This window comes from Diceros bicornis, chromosome 11 (genome assembly GCF_020826845.1).
Source record: "Diceros bicornis minor isolate mBicDic1 chromosome 11, mDicBic1.mat.cur, whole genome shotgun sequence".
NCBI classification, from domain to species: Eukaryota; Metazoa; Chordata; class Mammalia; order Perissodactyla; family Rhinocerotidae; genus Diceros; species Diceros bicornis.
In genome coordinates, this window is record NC_080750.1 from 2,268,108 (window position 1) to 2,285,811 (window position 17,704).

The following is a 17,704-nucleotide window of genomic DNA, read 5'->3' on the forward strand; positions in this document are numbered from 1 at the left end:
GTAAAAATAAAGACAAAACACAAATCTACAGGAAGGAATGAAGAACACTGATAATGGAAAAATATGGTGGTAAATACAAAAGATTATCTTTTTGCTTCTCTTAATATGTTTAAAAGGCAACTAGCTATTTAAAGCCAAAATAACAACACTATACTGTGGAGTTTATTATAAATGTAGATGTAAAATATACAGCAACAATGCCACAAGATATGGAAGGTAAATGGAATCACACTTTTGCAAAGTGCTTACATTTTCCATAAAATTGCAGTCATGTGTCACTTATACATTCTGAGAAATGTGTCATTAGGTGATTTTGTCATTGTATGAATATCACAGAGTGTACTTACACAAACCTAGATGGTATAGCCTATTGCACACCTAGGCTGTATGGTACTCACGTTATGTGACCATCATCATATACGTGGTCTGTTGTTGACCGAAATGTCCTTATGCGGAGTACGCCTGTACTGTGTTACCTCTACGTAAACTGAGACAAGTTAAGGACGTAGATCACAGTCCCTAGAGCAATACCCAAAAGTAATTCAAAAGGCAAAACTAAAAGTCAACAAAGGTATTAAGATAAAATGTTAAAAATATTTCATTAACCCAATGAGGTCAGAAAAGGAAGAGAAACACAGAGCAGGTGTGACAATGAGAAATAAACCCAACCAAATGAATAATCATATTAAAGGTAAATGGACTAAACACTCTATTTAAAAAGGAGTAAATACCAGACTGGTTAAACAGGGCAAGAAACAACTATATGTCTAAATTATATGTCTATATGTCTAGACAACTATATGTCTGAAAGTGATATATTTTAAATATCCAATATTTAAATTTAAAGTAACAGAATATAAACATATATTTAAAATATTTTTGAATTTAAATATTTAAATGTAAAGTCACAGATAGGTTGGAAAAAGCATATAGAAAGAATACCATATAAGGACTAAGTGTGAGAAAGCTCATGTGATTACATTAACATCATGCAAAGCAGCCTCCAAGACAAGGAGAGTTACTGAGATAAAGAGCCACATTTTACAATGATAAAAGGCTCAACCCATCAAGACAACATAACAACCTTAAATGTATATGCACTTCATAAGAAAGCTTCACAACATAAAAGCATGTTAATATAATATGAAATAATATAAATACAATTTCAATTAAAAATGTTTAAATATTGAGAGAAATAAACAAAAAGTGAAAGTACAAGGTCTGTGCATCTTCTTTTCCTGTAAAGTTTTCTCCTGTGTGTGTGAAATTTTCAGTTGGATTAGAATGGAGCGGCGAGGTTTGGGGTTATATATTAATTGTTCAATGACCCAGCATCATTTATTATACTATTAAAAACTTCTGAACATTTGAATAATTTCATTAACATTCAAAACCATAAGGGTGATCTGCAACCTGTGACTCTACCTGTCTCAACAATGAATATTTTTTGACACAAAGAATTTATTTATAAAAAGAAAGTGAGGGCTGGCCCCGTGGCGTGGCAGTTAAGTGCGCGCACTCCGCTGCTGGCGGCCCGGTTCGGATCTCGGGTGCGCACCGACGCACCGCTTCTCCGGCCATGTTGAGGCCACGTCCCACATACAGAAACTAGAAGGATGTGTAGCTATGACACACAACTATCTACCGGGGCTTTGGGGGAAAAAAAAATAAGTAAATAAAATTAAAAAAAAAAAAAAAAGAAAGTGAGAAGTATTCTAGGTATTGATGTTCTATGACATTAAAACATCCCAACAATACAATGGAACTTACACTGCCCAACAGACAAAAAACTATAAAGTTGCTTATCTTACTAACAGAAAACAAGGCGAACGGAATAAAATATGCATATTTTGAAGCAGTCTCTACAAGGTAAATTACAAGCACAGCATTCCTTGACATCTTCAGGCTTACAGCACGTCTATCACCATTTAACGTACTGAGACGAAGTATATTATAGTGGTAGATAAGCACAGATTCAAGGTCTTCCAAAGAAAGACCCAATAATCTTGAGTAAGTTACCGGTCCACATTTTAAGAGTGTTTGTAATGAGTATCATCTGTAGTCCAAGGAATATATGGATAGAATGTTATTACTAGATGAAGAGGATTCTAAAACACAAGAAATCTGCAGTGAGAGACCAACTTACTAAGATTTTACAGGAGTTAGAGAGAGAGTATCTGAAAGTTCTCTTGGGACTGTGCCATGTAAATTATTTGGGTAAAGATCTAAATTCAATGGGTACTTTTATCATATTCTTGAACTTGTCCCTGGCCAGCTGCTCTCTTTCCATTGCTTAGAATCACGGCATTTTACAAGTGTCCAATCCGTTTTCCATACTACATCCAGAATCATTTTTCTAAAATATAAATCTGATCATGTCATTTTTCTGTTTAAAACCTTCCAATTGCATATAGAATAAAGTCCAAATTCCTCAGCAGGGCATGCAAGGTCCCCATAATCAGGCCTCTATTCACCAGTATTTATTGCCCCCATCAGCGCTGTTACCCCAGCCCTCTGCTCCAGTATCCTTCTCTCTCACCTGCCCTCCAGTCACTCTATTAGCATCCTTCATACACTGAGACAGTCATGCAATCGCACACCTCTATGTCATCCTTCTGCTACTGTCAATTCCTCCAATGCTTTCTCCCCATCCTTCTACTGGGCTGGTACTATGTCTTATCTCTATGGTCCCAGTGTACAGCACTGTGTCTGGCATATAATTGTGCTTACTAAACATGTGTTGAAAGAATAAACTTACTTATTCTAAGGTCTCATAGGAAGTGGCCAAGATTTCCTGACAACCAGTTCATCCACTTGAGGTGCTTTGCAGCTCAAAAATACTACAGCAAAATTGGTGAGTCTCAGTGATAAATATAATTGAATGTTTGCCCAATAGTAAGTCTACCCCTGCCTTGCCTTTTTGTTGTAAACATGGTATTTTTCATAAGCCCACATTTATTGGGGTTTAGTCTTACTGACACCATTATTAATCTATGTAATATTTTTGGATGATTTGTCCTTGTTATATGCTCCTCTTCACATTCTTAGTTCAATTCATGCTTCAAACATCATGAAGATCACAAAAAATCCCCTTGTGCTTCCAGCAGCGAGAGTGGGAAAGTAGCCACTTTAAAATATGCCCAGAGAGTCTGTTCTCTTTAACAAGACCTGCCCTCAAGGGAAACTATTTTGCCAGGGCCTAAATGACTGGAGGAAGGAAAATACTCACTCCAGCCCCCTCTAGCCTTCCAGTCCCACCAAAGGGAACTAGGAAACACTTGTGAAGGTCACAGCCCAGGGGCACAGGCTCAATAAAAGACTGAGACCCGATGACAGGAATACACAACACTTTCCCTTCCCTACACCTTCCCTTCACATCAACAGGGCTCCTGTGTAATAAGAGGGGATTACAACGGAAAGAACTGCATGTCTCAGACCCTATTTAAGAAAGGGTCTCAAGGGAAACCCAAGGATAACAGGGGAGACAAAAATAAGGATAGTGCAGAAAATTTTAGTCTCTGACTAATCTTCAAATTATACTCATCATTCTACCACTCAAAATCTCTAATAGTGCCTCAGCCTCTCACTCTGGGTGCCCCATAAACATCTTCAGCACATATCTAAAACTTTGCTGTCTTTCCCAGCAGCATCCCACTCACCCATTCCCTGACTTGCTCCCACCCCCTACCTCAGTTAAGGTAGAGGAATACATCCACACACCTAACATTCCACTGGATTCCAAATCCTATTGATTCTACAGAGCAGTCCTGAGAGGGAAGTTGAATTCCTTCACTGAATTAAAGAACTAATGGACAAGCCAGTCAAGTAACTTACTGGAACCAGGAGGTAACACTACACGTAATTAAGATAACCCAAGTTAGAAGGGTCAGCCATAGTTACAGGGTACCATTGGATTACCTTTAAATAATTATGCATGAATGCTCTGCAGTAGTACAAAGAAATGAGAAACCGTAATAAAATTAATTATTAATCATATACACACACACACATTTCTAGTAGGAAGTCAATACATATTTGTTGAATGAACAATCTTGGTTATGCAGTCTAAGGGGGAAAGGATGGTACAATATGTTACTGGGCTTCTACTTGAATTCACTCAGCCTTTCAAATCCACAATATGTGCATCCGATTACTGGCACATTTTGCTAAGCATCTATCATCTCTGCTGCTTAATGTCTACAATGAAGAGAGAAATACATAGGAAATGCAATAAGCATTACTGATATATGGGTACTTAAACTGTTTTCTCTTCCTGACATAATTGTCTTTATCATCTAGCAGCTGAGTAAGTAGATACTATGATGCAAAGTAGCTGGTGTTGATAATGGCAGACAGCACACTTCAGAAAAAGAACAATGTGGCCGCTTGGAAGATTTAGCACCAGGTCAGTAGCAGCCATCATTTTCTCTTTGTCTTTTATACTTAACAGTGACTCAGAAACAAAACAGGAGTCTGATTTTTTTGGCAACTAGAACCTTGTGCTCAAGTTCAATAAGCATTTTTCATATGATTGATAAATGTTTGTATTGAAGGATGGAAATGGTTTGAATTTTTAAAAATAATTAAATGTACTTTCTTCCATTAAAAGAAAATTCTAGTTATTTCCTCTATGTTATATAATGCTGAATAACCAGCCTATAAGCACACTGGCAAATTATTCCTCTTCTTTCTGTCTAATCTAGTGTATTAGTTTGTTTTTTTATTTTGTTTTGACTCAGCAGACTTCAAGGGGACATGTGGTAAGAAGTTATTTTCCATTCTATTGAAGATCATCATTTAAGACAGGCAGCACATCAGTTACTTTCATTTTTGTATAGACACAGAAGGCTAGGTAGAGGAGGGGGAAGAAATAGGACCCATGAGTACTGTTATATTATTAACATACAAAGCACGTATGGAACAATGTGTGTTAAATGTCACTTGTAAGTATGATATATTTTGGTCCTCACACTCTGATCTATCCATCAGCAGTACCTGTGGGGAAATTTTAAACATAGTTTCTGACTTTTAAAGGTCTCTGAGCTTGATTACTTTTAATATACTTCAAGACTGAAAAAGGTTCTACTTTAAGTGTTCTGCAAACCCAGGCACATATAAACACTCAACAGTAAAACAAATATAAACAAATTTCATCATTGGTGTCTTGGAACAAAATACATTCAATAACTGATCTAAACTATAAGATAATTTTTGGACTGCTCAAAAAATTGAGAGAGCAGAAACCTGTCAATCATAAAATAAGCAGTCCTCCTACAGAGAAGAGCCTTCCCATTAGACTCCTGACACCTTGGGACCAGGTTTAAGATGTATTAGTGCTACAATCTACTCTCAATTTTCAAGGTAAGCAAAACATTCTGATCAACCCTGACCTTATTTTTCATTATCGTTCCCAACACACAAGAAACTTTTCTGTTAACCTTATAAGCTACTTACATCTTGCAAAATTAGTGGTATGCTTCAAGATCAACAACTAGATTAGTGTTATGGGAATTCTTCCAGCTTCCTAGAATCATCTCACAATTGGAGTCTTTGCCAGTCATTCTACTGGCTTTGCATTTTTCATGAACATTTATTTTCAGCTTGGAAGTCATATATTCTAACATCTGTTCAGATTTCCCCCCTTTCCATAAAATAATGCAGTATTTTCCCCACAAACAAGGCTGATACAACCTAATGAGATTTTGAAAACAAATTTTCACAATTTTTATTTCAGTGACTATACAATCATGTCAATGAAAACAAATTAACTATTCTTTCATCTATCCTTAACCAATTTTAAACTCATAAGAATTTAATATTCCATCTAAATCTCAATGTTAATATGTAATTTTTATGGGTGTGGCAGGGCAGAGGAGGACCATAGTTAAAATCTCCATGTTTAAATTCCACTATGATTGTCTTTTTGCAATTCCATGAAGATGCACTTAGAAATAGACATGATTAACATCATGTAGCTACAAGCACGAAATGTGAATAATTAATGGTTTCTCAGCTTCAGGTAAAGTGGTATCAAATCTCAGAGGGCTGACAATACAAAACCTCACTGAACAACTGTGTACTACCATTGCTCTACTCTTTGACCAAATCAGCTCTCCATCCTGTATCGGGCTAAAAGCCAGAAAAAAGGAATTATAGATAACTACTGGGAGCACTTATGTTAAGAATCTTTTGTTTTGTTCATGATAGAGCTCCTTGAAAGGAATGTAAAAATCAGAATGCTCAAAAAATATATAGCATTCGTATTTTGGTATCTGATGTTATTTTCAAGGATACTTTTCATTCTTTGAAAAACACTGAAAAGAAAGAAAATATCTCTACAAATATATTTCTAGAATATCCCTGATGTGCTGACAAGACCCTGCAGGATCATTCTTTGTCCAGCTCTCCATTCTCTTTTCTAGCCACCTTCCCTTTTGCTGTAAGTACACTCCAAATCCTTTAGTTCTTTGGGGTTTTTGAGCATTTTCTTCCTGTCTAGAAGATTCTCCTCTCTCTACTTCCCACTCCCCAGTGTCACTTTATTAATTTCAGATATTACCTTCAACATCACTCACTTAAGGAAGGTCTGTAACTCTCCCATACTTGGTCGCGTGCCTGTTATAAATTCCTATTGCTGTCTGTAGCACTCATCACCATTGTAACTATTTATTTAATAAAGTGGTCACAAATTAGTAGCTTACTAGATACAATCAGTTATACTTGGCTCAAGTTTTATAGTTTTTAAAAATTTGAGCCACTGTTTACAATTGGAGGATTCCACATACATGTTATGGTAACCCTATTTCATTATTATATTTATCCCTAAATGAAAGCAAGAAAATGTTCATTGAAAACCCAGATCACTTCTCATTGTCCTTCTTTCTCCCTTTCCCACGCCAGTGATCATCCAAAGTACCTTAAAAATCTACGAAATTTCACAAATTGAAATGAATTTTCTCCTCACTTTCTCATCCTCATCAACATCCAATTTCATCTTGGGGATAAACAGGAAAATAACAAGCCTTGGCTTTAAAGAATTTGCATATTTTAGTACTTTGCTCTATTTCTTAGTTTTTATAACTTGACTCATTTTGTTTCAGTCCCAACATACTTGTATGTTATCTGAAAAAAATGGCCTGGATTTCTTATCATAGATCTTAGGCAACCTGGCACATAACTGTGTTGCTCAAAAAATGTATTGCTTTCATGAAATATTCCATGCTATGCTATATAATGAGAACCTGCATTACAAAAGTGCTTTAAGTCAGAATAGATAAGTACCTTTCCTAGCTACTTAAGGTACTAACACAATATTTTGGGGAACCAGTGAAGTGCTACATAACAGTGAGATTCTACCAGTATTTTGGTAGATGTTGGTAATGCTGAAATCTTTTAAAATTTTATTTAAAACTTTTCCTTTCAATTAACCTTCTGTAACAAAACATACATCATGCAACTAATATTTTTCAGCCAAACGTTCATTTCTTTCTGCAAATAGGATTTGAAATTTTTCATATGCTGAAGTCCCTTCAGCATACTCAGTAGTTCCTTCTAAAATAGTTTATACATACATATTTCTTTCTCTTAATGTTAAAGTAACTATTTTACTCTCTGAGACTAAATTAAGTGTTCTTCCACACCGTTTTCCCAATTTCTTTCTACCGGTTCTCTAAGAAAAACTTCTTTTCTGCTTCTAAATATTCCTATCTATGAAGATGCTCAGGGATACAAAGATATGCACTCTAAGAATTTATTTCAGCCATGTATAATGACATATGTTGAATTAATTTTCAACTGTACAAAGAAAATATACCAACAGAACAAAACAGTATGTAAACATCTCAGCTATTACAAATCCACTCTAAAATCATTATCATTTTGGTTTTATTCAGATTATCATACTCATCTTGAAAAATGCTTGGATGTATCCTCAAAAGAATTTTTTTTTAAAAGCAGCCAGATGGACATTATAGCATAATAATATTGGAGAGAGCAGGCTGAAGGCTGACAGACCTCATTCTGTAATCAGGCTGAAAGGACGGTAACCTTGGAAACCGTTCTCTTAATACCAGTGGCCAACATACAGTATTGAGTGGTGCTATGAAAAATCCCATATTTCTTCCAAAATACCCTGCCACTATTTTCAGATTGTTTGAGAAATGCCAAACGTACCGCTCTCACTGTTATTTCCCATGGTACTAAAATGACACACATACCAATACATGCCAAGAACTTTTAGTACCACTTGTATTTCCTTGGAATGTAACATCACACTATATCATCTACTGCAAGGGAACAGAAGAGGGAACAATTTTTGGCAAAAATAATATGTCTTTCTGCTGTGTTCTCCACGAATCAAAGGGTTAGTAGAAAGTGAAGAAGAGGAGGAAGAAATGAGAGGGAACTTACAAAGATTAAATGTTACACGTTCTTTACATATTTAAAATATTAAATACTACATGCCCTTAAAAAAATAGTTATGCATACTTGATACCGGGTTTTGTGTCGGGTGCATTATGTATATTATCTTTAGTGCTCACCGTAACACTAAAGCAGATATTATTATCTCCATTTTTACTGACACTTTCATAATGTATAGGATTCTCTTTCCAGTGAGATTAAAAACTTGCCCACGTTCACACAGGTCCTGTGTGCCAGAGCTGGGATGTGAACTCACATCTATCTCCCTCTACAGGCCACTTGTCCAGCAGCAGAGCCAGACTGAGAGTTTCCTGATTCACACAGGCAGTGAGAGGTGGATGCACTTGCTCTGAAAAGGCACACAGGTGTCTGTGTGCGTATTAACTTGGGTTCACTTTTTAGGACTTCTCATGACCACTCCCACTTCCTTCAAGCATCAAGTATCTCAACATGCTGGGGGCTCAATATGATGAAAAAAGATATCTTTTTAGATCTGTTTAGGAAAGACATCCTAAATAAGTGCACTTAGATTAAAAATAAAACAAAACACAGTGTACTTTAGGGCAAAGTCTGCATTTAAACCCTTTCTTTTTTTTTCTTCCAGTGACAGTTTCCTCAAACTTTTTTCTTCCACACCAGGAATCATATACAGTGACCAAGCAAGTGATGGGCCAGAATAACAGCAGCGAGGATTAAGGCAATCCCCATCAACAGAAGGCATCCTACTTTCAAACGTTTACCTTTTCAAGAGTCAGTTCTAACAAATATATATTCTTACTTGCTGATTTCAGAAATAATAATTTTATTTTAATGACAAGCAGAGTTACCACTAATAGCCTACACAACAGAAAACAGATTTCTTCACCAGTGTTTAACTGGCGCATTTATGTACGGAATTGGAACGGCATTAAATCTGCTTGATTGAAAATGCACAATCAGCATTCCTAATATATTTTTTTAGAACGGATCAAAAAAATTCTTTTAATCCTAATCAATCATCCTCTGTTTAACTTTGGCAAGTTGTGAATGACAGGAAAACATCTGTGGGTACAGACGGTATTCCTAGTTTGTGAAACGAGCTTCTTTGTTACTGCTCAACACCAGAAGGGAAAAAAAAAGACCGGTAACTTGATTTTCATAAAGAATCTCCCAGAAAAAAATAATATAAGAACTAAACTACTATTTGTTCATATAAGAAATAATTTACTTTAACAAAATTAGAAAGCTGATGATGATACTTTTAATTTTGGGGGAACTGAGAAGCAGAAGTTTTAAATAAATCCAAGCATTTTTGTTATTATTTTCCCAAAAAGGATGAAGATTTTCAACAAAGAGAGATGGTGCAGTACCAGATGCAGATCATTCACTAAAAATAAAAATCAGGGTAGGCATCAGGTTTATTATTCCTCCAGGGAGTGCTTAATAAATATACAATCTTAAGGCACCTTTTTTTCTCTCTTTCTTTGGTTTTCAGGCAAATCTACCTCAGGGATAATTTTAAGTATGTTTATCATCAACAGTCACTTGTGCCTGCCTGAAAATACGGAGAATAGCAATAAACTCAGCAAAAAGGTTGGAGCCAATGAAATGCTGTTTGAAGAAAGTAGAATTTTTTACCTGAAAAACATTTCGGTTTCTCCAAAAATGTAGTTTAACTTTCTTCTCCCACAGATTGTTATATCCTAGGTAACCACGTTACTTTGATCTTTTCAACTACAGCATCAAAGCTTAGACGACAGTTGTAGTCCATATTCCTACACTTAAGCATTCAACTCCTAGATTTATAAACTTCTCACCTGCGAATATAATATGTAGCTTAATTTACTATCCTGCATTGGATGATGTGGCATTTCCCTGGAGAGTGTTTCCTTTCTTCAAACTGTCAAATTGTTAGCAAACAGCTATGGATAGGATAGAGCAGGGTTCCATGTGAATTACATCTTTGTATAAACATAGATTCTCAAACACCTTCCCAATGGCCTTTATTTACTCTCTATCAGCTGAAGATAAAGAGGCCTGTTCTAAGCAAAAAGGCAAATATGTCATTCCCCCAGCTCTTTCACCCTTTTGGTGGCATCACTGACATGAAAATAAGCCCACAGTGAGCTAGTATGAGCCAGTTTTGTATCTACAATGCTGGGCCACAGAAGAGGCAGCGTACAGACAGAGAATCCAGAGAGGGATGATGAGGCTCAAGCAGAAGAGATTCTGAAGGCTCGGATGATTATTTTTGTAAATTGCTATAAGAATGCCTCATTATCTTATAATTAAATTTGATTTAGTGATTCCATCTATACCTGGTAAATCAGAGAAGAGAAGGATGCACTCATTAAAGCCATTAGCCAAAAGCCGGTCCCGCAGCTGCTGAAGAATTGCTACTCCAATACAGAACGGGAAAGAGGAATTCCCAAGTAGTAAGGTATCCCAGAGGTGGAAAATTTTGTGCAGTGGAAATACATCTGTAAAATGACAAAAGTTAAAAAAATAAGTTAAAATAAAAAATAAAATAACAAAAATTAAAACAATAACAAGCTGCTTTACTAGACATATGACAATCACCTTATGATCATAGGTAAAACTTTTTATAAACTGTTTATTTGGCTTTGTAGATCTATTGATTCCTAAGGCATCTTAAAAAGTGATAATCAGATTGCTCGAAGAGATGACATTTTCTAACCTCCATTATCAATCTGGTATAGTTGTTCCATTCATTATATTCCTTCTTAGAATTTTCCACATACATTATTCTCACTAGTTTATTTACCTAGATGAACTTTAGTATTGTTTTAGATTCAGTATCATTACATTTCTATTATGTACTCTAAATAATTGCTTTATTAAATTCCTAACAAAAAGTCTGATTAGCAATTTTCTATTTTTTGCAATTTCTTTTTTTAATTTCACAATACTGTAGATATCTTTCCAGGCCAAGGTATACAGATCTACTTCAAATATTGTATTCCATTTATTATATGTACATATTTAAGTAGGATGTCCAGTGTATTAATGTCTGTAACTGATAAAAGTACTACACATTCACATAATTTGCTTAATTTCTAGAGGAATTCTAGTTTAGGAAATAATGAAGTATTAGAGGATCTCTAAAAATTTCCTATTTTGTTGTAAAAGTTGCCTTCCAAAGCTTTACGTAAATACTACAGTTAATGTTAATTTCTTTTTCAATAGAGGGTAGAGATTTTATGATATCACAACATGTAAAATAGGTTTTCATCCTATACAACTCTCTTTTTGATATCCAGCAATCAGAACAATTGAAATTTTTTCTACCCAAATGTATTACATTAGTATCACATAAAGATATTTATATAATTGAATCTACTTAATATTATTGCAATTATAAATACTGGGAAGAATGGAGCTGTCCTTTCGCTAATACAATATTCAAAGAAAGGGGAAAATGATACTTACGAGTAAACATGGTGAGAAACCAAGGGATGGCATAGAGCTATGAGCAGAAAAAGAAAGGGGTGCGGGGGATGGATAAAGAGGAAACAAAAGAGATAATTAGAGTGATTACCAATAAACTGAACGGTAAAATGCTCCATGTTTTGGTCTACTCCATTGATTAAAATAAAAGAGAATGTAGATAATTATAATTATCACAAATACTTTATTAAATAATGATATCTATTACAAATGATGGAGAGAACCCTTCTGCTAAGGATTATTCCAGAGAATGTCTTCCTTTCATCAAAGGACACACTCAAAACAATGCCTAATCCAAACACAATACTAGCATGCTGATTCCAAGGGTGTACTTCTCAGGTTGTACAAAATATTGCTGAGATTTTAACAGTCCTCATCAGTGCTGAGTTACCTTACTGAGTGTTTTTGCACACTGATGAGATGATATTTGAAAAATGTTCAAATGTCTCATAAAAAGGTGTTATGAAGCATATGCTTTTCATTACCACTTTCTAAATTAATACGAAGCTTCATAACACACAAAGTAATAAGATCTAGGAATGAAATAATTTGGTTCTTTAGCTGAGTGACAAATTTATTTTCCTAAGTTTATTGCCTAGGAATGAAAAAAAAACACACACACGTACACTTTCAATTAATTTTGTGAGCTTTTGGACGAGAGAAATCATTCTTAATATCTCAAAGTAGAGTAAAATCTGTCAACAGCAAGTATCAAAAATCAATAATAATTTATAGAAAAATCTGAAAGAGCTCTAATTTCATTTTACTTTTTGCATCAATGCGGGCTACTATTACACAAAGATTTTTGTACTACCCTAGGGTTTAAATAAATATGTTTACAGCATCTATCAATTATGAATTTATGAGTGGAGTTGCATGTCTTTGCATTGCACACACTGAGTATTTATGCTACCAAAATGCCAGTCAAAATCTCTAAGTATTATATAGTACATTAAAATCGAAGTACTGTATGTGAAATAAAGCCCCCTGCTCTCCACAAGATCATCATACTGACAGACAGTTCTTTCAAGTGACATTACAAATGGGAAAACTGAGGAGTACAAAGGTATGTGACTTCACTGTAATGAGCACAAATTGTAGAAAACAATAAAATATAAAATCTGAACTCTTAAGCCTAGTTTACATTTAAAAATAAAGTCTGCAGAAATTAGTTTCATCTACTATCATGCAACTTGCTTTTTTAAAATTATTTTATTGAGGTCATATTAGCTTATAACATTGTATAAACTTCAGGTGTCCACCATTATATTTCAGTTTCTGTATAGACTGCATCGTGTTCACCACTGAAAGTCTAGTTTTTATCTGTCACCATACACATGTACCCCTTTATTCCCCACTTCCCCCACCTCCTTCTCCTCTGGTAACCACTAATCTATTCTTCTTATCCATGTATTTGTTTTTCTTCCACATATAAGTGAAATCATATGGTATTTGTCTTTCTCTGACTTATTTCGCTTAGTATAATACCCTCAAGGTCCATCCATCTTGTCACAAATGGCATGATTTTGTCTTTTTTTTACGGCTGAGGAGTTTTCCATTCCATATCTTCTCTATCCATTCATCCATTGATGGGCACTTGGGTTGCTTCCACCTCTTGGCTATTGTGAATAATGCCGCGATGAACGTAAGGATGCATAAATCTTTCTGAGTTGTTGATTTCATGTTCTTTATCTGGATAAATACCCAGTAGTGAGATAGCTAGATCATATGGGATTTCTATTTTTTTAAGGAATCTCCATACTGTTTTCCACAGTGGCAGCACCAGTCTGCACTCCCACCAGCAGTGAATGAGGGTTCCCTTTTCTCCACATCCTCTCCAACACTTGTTATTTCTTGCCTTGTTAATTATAACCATTCTGACGGGTGTGAGGTGACATCTTATTGTAGCTTTGATTTGCATTTCCCTAATAACTTGTGATGCTGAACATCTTTTCATGCGCCTGTTGGCCATCTATATACCTTCTCTGGAAAAATGTCTGTTCAGATCCTCTGCCCATTTTTTGATCAGGTTGTTCATTTTTTTGTTGTTGAGTTGTACGAGTTCTCTGTATATTTTGGAAATTAACCCTTGTTGGATAAATGATTTGCAAATATTTTCTCCCAGTTGGAGGGTTGTCTTTTTGTTTTGTTGATGGTTTCCCTTGCTGTGCATAAGCTTTTTAGTCTGACGTAGTCCCATTTGTTTATTTTTTCTTTTGTTTCCCTTGCCTGAGAAGACACGGTATTTGAAAATATACTGCTAAGACTGATGTTAACTTTCTTTCTTTTAAGGACATGACATAAATTATATTACCCTCTATCCTTTGATCAAAGCCAACTGTTTGTCATTAGAAATCTTATCTAAATTACTTCACCAACAGCTAGTAATTCCTTTTCCCACATACTGAAAGGGCATGTATAAGAGGAAACTACACAAAGTGGGGAAGGAACCACTGGAAAGGATCAGAGGGAAAACTTGCTAGGCTCACACAAAGCCAGGAATAGTTCATCTTATCACTAGCCAGGATGAAAAAAAATACAGCCCTATAATAAACAAGGTACTGAGTACCTAGTAATGGGGCAAAATTATGCTCCCAAGTTATGCTGCCCTGGTCTCACTTAATAAACCTTAAAAGCAAGCCTTGAGTGTTACTTAGCTGCATCCTCAAATAAAGCTCAAGAATATTGACAAGAATATAAAAACATCCAACATCCAACTAGGTAAAATTCACGATAACTGGAATCCAATAAGAAACACCAGTAGTGCAAAGTAGCAGGGAAAGAATGACTCATAATGCAAAGAAAAGTCATTCAATCAAAACGGACAAAGAACTGACATAAATGTTTATAATAGCAGGGAAGGACATTAAAATATTTTTTATATCTGCATTGCATATGTTAAAAAAGGTAAGGAATGATTGAACGTGTTAAGCAGAGACATAGCAGATACAAAGAAAGAACCAAATCAAACTTCTAGACATAAGAAATACAACGTTTGAGACAAAACAACACTGGATGGGATTAAGAGCAGATCAGACACTGCAGAAGACGAGACTAGTGAGCTTGAAAACACAGCAATAGAAAGTATCCAAAACGAAACAAAGAAAGAAAAAAGGAAAAAAAACATGTGCTAAGCATCAGTGAATAACTTCAAGCAGCTGAATATATATGTTATTGGAGACTTCAAAGGAGAGCGCGAAGATGAGGGAGGACAGAAAAACTATTTAAAGAAGTAACAGCTGAACATTTTCCAAATTTGATGAAAACTATAAACTAATAGATCCAATAATCTCAAGAACCCAAAGCATAAGAATTATGAGGAAAACTACACCAAGGCACATCATACTCAAACTTCTCGAAATCAGTGGTAAAGAGAAAAATCTTACACTGTAGCCAGAGAAAAAAGACACATTATATAAGAGCATTAGGAAGAATTGAGAATTGAGAAGAATGAATTGAATTGAGAAGAAATGAACTGACAAGAATGTTTTCTTGTCAAAAAACAGTGCACAACAAATGACAGTGGGGCAACAGTTTTAAAGTATTAAAAAAAAAACAAAAAACCTGTCAACTTAGAATTGTATGCCCAGCAAAAATACCTTTCAAAGATAAAGGTAAAATAAAGACTTTTTCACAAACATAGAAGCTGAAAGAATTCACCACCAACATTCCTGCACTACAAGAAATGCTGAACGAAGTCCTCGAGGCAGACACAAAATGATATCAGATGGAAATCTGGATCTATACAGAAGAAGGAAGAGACTGAGGAATTACAAATATGTGGTTAAATATAAAAATTATCTTTTATTTTAAAAAATCTTAAAAATAATTGACTCAAGGAAAAAAATAATTTATTGTGGGGCTTATATGCAGAAATAAAATGTAGAACAACTATAAATGCTGGGAGGAAGAAATGTCTACGTTGTAAAGTATTTGTACTATATGTGAAATGGTGTAATACTACTTGAAAGCAGACTGTGATTAAGTTAAAGAAAAATCAGTACAAACCAGAATTTTGCCCAGTTTTGTCAAAAATGTCTCCAGACATTGCCAAAAATCCCCCGGGAGGCCAAACTGCCCTTGTTTGAGGACCACGGTGTAAATCTTAAGAAACCAACAGGAAAACACAACAGAAAGTTACAGCTAATGTGCCAACAAAGGAGGTAAAATAGAATCACAGCCAAAAATATCCAGTGAATCTAAAGAAGGCAGATAAACAGGAAAAAAGAGAACAAAGAACTGATGGGACAAATAGGATAAAAATAGCAAAATGGTAGATTTAAAGGCCACCTCAATGGCTCTTGTGATGGTTAACTGCATATGTCAACTTGACTGACCCGAGTGCCCAGATATTCAGTTAAACAGGATTCTGGGTGTGTCTGTGAGTGTGTTCTGGATGAGATCAACACGTGAATCAGCAGAGTGCGTAAAGCAGATTGCCCTCCCAAATGTGAGGGGGCCGCATGTGATTTGTGCGAGGTCTGAACAGAACAAAAGGCGGGGTAAGGGAGAATTCACCCTCTGCCTGACTGATAGGATGCAGCAGTGAACAAAGCATAATTCCAGCCTGTAAGGAGCTTACAGTTCATTAAAAGCAGTAGATGTTCATTAAATATTCTCTGAATCCACTCCAGATAGGTTCTTGCCTCCATCTCACCACCAAAACTGCTCTTATCTTGGTCATTGAAGATTTCCATGTTGCTAAATCTAATGGCCAATTTTCATTCTCCATCTTTCTTTACCAATCAGCTGGGTTTGACATAGTTGACTACTCTCACCAGCTCAAAACACTCCCCACCATCACTTGGCTTCCAAGACAAGACAGTCATCTAGTTTTCTTCTTACCTTTCTGACTGCTCCTTCTCCACTCCTTTGTTGGTTCCTCTTCATCTCCCTGAATTAAATATTGGCACACCCTGTGTTTAATGCTTGGACCTTTTCTCTTTCCTATTTTTCTCCAAATGATTACATACAGTGTGAGGACTCACATATTTACAGCTCCATCCCAGACCTCTCTCCTGAATTCCAAACTTGTATGTCCAAGTTCCTACTTGACATTTCCACTTGTATGTCTAACAGGTCCCAAACTGAGCTCCTGAGGCTTCTTCCAAAATCCATGCCTCTAAGAATAATCTTCCAAATCTCAGCTAAGAGCCACTGTATTCTCCCAATCGCTCAGGTAAAAAATTCTGGCATAATTGTACATTTATCCTTGTACATTTATCCCCAGCAAATCTGCTGTCTCTACCTTCAAAATATATTCAGAATATGAAAACTTCTCATCACTCTTACTGCTAATTTCCTAATTTAAGCCATTATCCTCTCTTACCTAGATTATTACAATAGCCCCTGACTAGTCTTCAAGATTCCATCCTTGCCCCTCCTTGGGTTTCTCTTACTATAGCAGCCAGAATGATCTTGAGAAAATGTTTAGGTCAGAACATGTCACTCCTCTGCTCAACAGCATCCAGTGGCTTCCCACCACTGACAATCAAAGCAAACGTCCCAGCTATGAGCTGTTAAAACTCTGTAATCTGGCCCCCAAGTGCCTCTCTGACTTTGTCTCCGGACTCCTCGTGCTCCAGGCCTGCAGTCTCCTGGCTGCTCCATCACCAACCCTGGCATGCTTCCACCTCAGGGCTGCAGCACTTGCTGCTGCTCTGCTTGGACTGCTCTTTCCCTCAGTTCCTTAGGGCATTTATTCCAAAGTCACCTTTTCTGTGAGGCTTTCCCCAGCTACCTTATTTAAAAATTCAATTCCTCTTTCACCTGAGCACTTACATCCATGTCCCTGCTGTAGCTTTGTTTTTCCCTTTAGTACTTACCACTACCTAAC

The 17,704-nt window shown here is 35.9% G+C and overlaps 1 protein-coding gene across 6 annotated transcripts in view; it reads right to left on the minus strand.

Annotated features, from left to right (window-relative positions):
• TBCK (TBC1 domain containing kinase) overlaps positions 1–17,704 on the minus strand; it is a 211,753-nt gene that overhangs the window by 83,292 nt on the left and 110,757 nt on the right. For all 6 annotated transcript variants that reach the window (XM_058549863.1, XM_058549864.1, XM_058549862.1 and 3 more), the window contains 2 exons: positions 11,851–11,887; positions 10,719–10,880 (listed from right to left, as the gene is read on the minus strand). In XM_058549863.1, the coding sequence (XP_058405846.1) occupies positions 10,719–10,880; positions 11,851–11,887 (199 nt within the window). The remainder of the gene's footprint in view (positions 1–10,718; positions 10,881–11,850; positions 11,888–17,704) is intronic.